Below are 1507 nucleotides of genomic sequence, written 5' to 3'. Positions count from 1 at the left end.
TTTCCCCCAAATTACTTTGTTGCTCATTATATCAGTAAAAGTTTTTTTAAAGGATCTATCCACTTATTTCACTTAACCAGATTAGAAGATATTGAGGCAATATTGCTTCCATCACTATACAACTTCCATCACTTTATAGACAAATATTTTTAGCTCCTTACCCTATAATTCCAGGCAATGGTCAGGCAAGTGGACCAGTTAAATAGGTGGAAAAAAACCTATTTTCTTGTGACAAAAATGAGGTGCATCATTTTCTGTATGAGTAACACCACACATGTTAACCTCCCTAAACAGGTTTATCAAGCCAAGTGCGATGGAAAGAAATAATGAGAGCTCTGGAAACTTCATTCTGCTTGGGTTCTCTGACCAGCCAAAGCTGGGGATGGTCTTGTTTTTCACTAACATGGTGTTTTACTTTCTGGCTATCATGGCCAACTCGTCCATCATCTTCCTGTCCCTGGTGGACCCTCGACTGCACACAACTATGTACTTCTTCCTCTGCAACCTGTCCCTCCTGGATCTCTGTTACACCTCTAGCAGCATTCCTCAGATGCTGGTCAACCTCTGGGGCCCACAAAAGACCATCACTTATGTTGGTTGTGTCATACAACTCTTTGCATTCCTGTCTGTGGGTGGCATTGAATGCATTCTTCTTTCTGTCATGGCCTATGACCGCTTTGTGGCTGTTTGCAAGCCTCTTCACTACATGACCATCATGCACCCACAGCTGTGCCTGCGACTGGCAGCCTGTGCCTGGCTCACTGGGATTGCCAATTCCATCCTCATGTCCCCACTGACAATGCCCCTGGAGTGGTGTGGTCACCATCACATCAACCACTTTGTGTGTGAGATGCCAGCCATCATCCGCATTTCCTGCATGGACACTAGGCATGTTGAAGGCCTGGCTTTCTTCTTGGCCATCCCCATTGTCTTGGTACCCCTCACCATGATACTGGTTTCCTATGGCTATATTGTAGCCATGGTTCTGCGGATCCAGTCTGCAGCTGGGAAGTGCAAGGCCTTCAACACCTGCTCTTCCCACATGATTGTAGTGTCTCTCTTCTACAGCACTATAATCTACATGTACATGCAGCCTGGGAATGTGGCAAGCCAGGACCAGGGCAAGTTCCTAACCCTCTTCTACTGTCTAGTGACCCCCACTCTGAATCCTTTCATCTACACACTGAGAAACAAAGATGTGAATGGAGCCATGTGGAAGGTTCTTGGGAAAGACCACAGCCTGTCGGATGCAAGAGGGCACTGATGTAGGTGCTTGTTTTCCCTAAAGAATGTTCCCAGGAGATAACAATGAATAATGTCATATAAGATGCTGGAGTGAGAATGGAGTAGGGTCTTCTCTCTTTCAGGGATCCCAGAATAAATAACTCCTGTCTTTGCTTGCAAGTAGATGGACAGGGCCCCTATGTCCTTCCAAGTGACAGACTCAGTCACAAAAGATAATATGCTGGTGAAGAGAAAAATGTTACTTGGATCAATGAGGTTTTAT

The 1507-nt window shown here is 45.4% G+C and overlaps 1 protein-coding gene across 1 annotated transcript; it reads left to right on the top strand.

The window, feature by feature from the left end:
* The first annotated feature begins 313 nt into the window (after positions 1-313).
* Positions 314-1284, top strand: LOC125934786 (putative olfactory receptor 2W6). Its single transcript, XM_049648383.1, has one exon. It carries the CDS (start codon positions 314-316, stop codon positions 1262-1264), a length of 951 nt encoding a protein of 316 aa, XP_049504340.1. The 3' UTR covers positions 1265-1284.
* The last annotated feature ends 223 nt before the right edge of the window (positions 1285-1507 follow it).

The sequence above is a fragment of the Panthera uncia genome, assembly GCF_023721935.1.
Source record: "Panthera uncia isolate 11264 chromosome A1 unlocalized genomic scaffold, Puncia_PCG_1.0 HiC_scaffold_17, whole genome shotgun sequence".
Classification (NCBI taxonomy): Eukaryota; Metazoa; Chordata; class Mammalia; order Carnivora; family Felidae; genus Panthera; species Panthera uncia.
The sequence above is the reverse complement of the archived record's forward strand: the minus strand, read 5'-3'. Positions and strand labels throughout refer to the sequence as shown.

Excerpts from the sequence above, each read along its gene's own strand:
- LOC125934786 (XM_049648383.1), top strand. The coding sequence starts at position 314 with ATGGAAAGAAATAATGAGAGCTCTGGAAACTTCATTCTGCTTGGGTTC.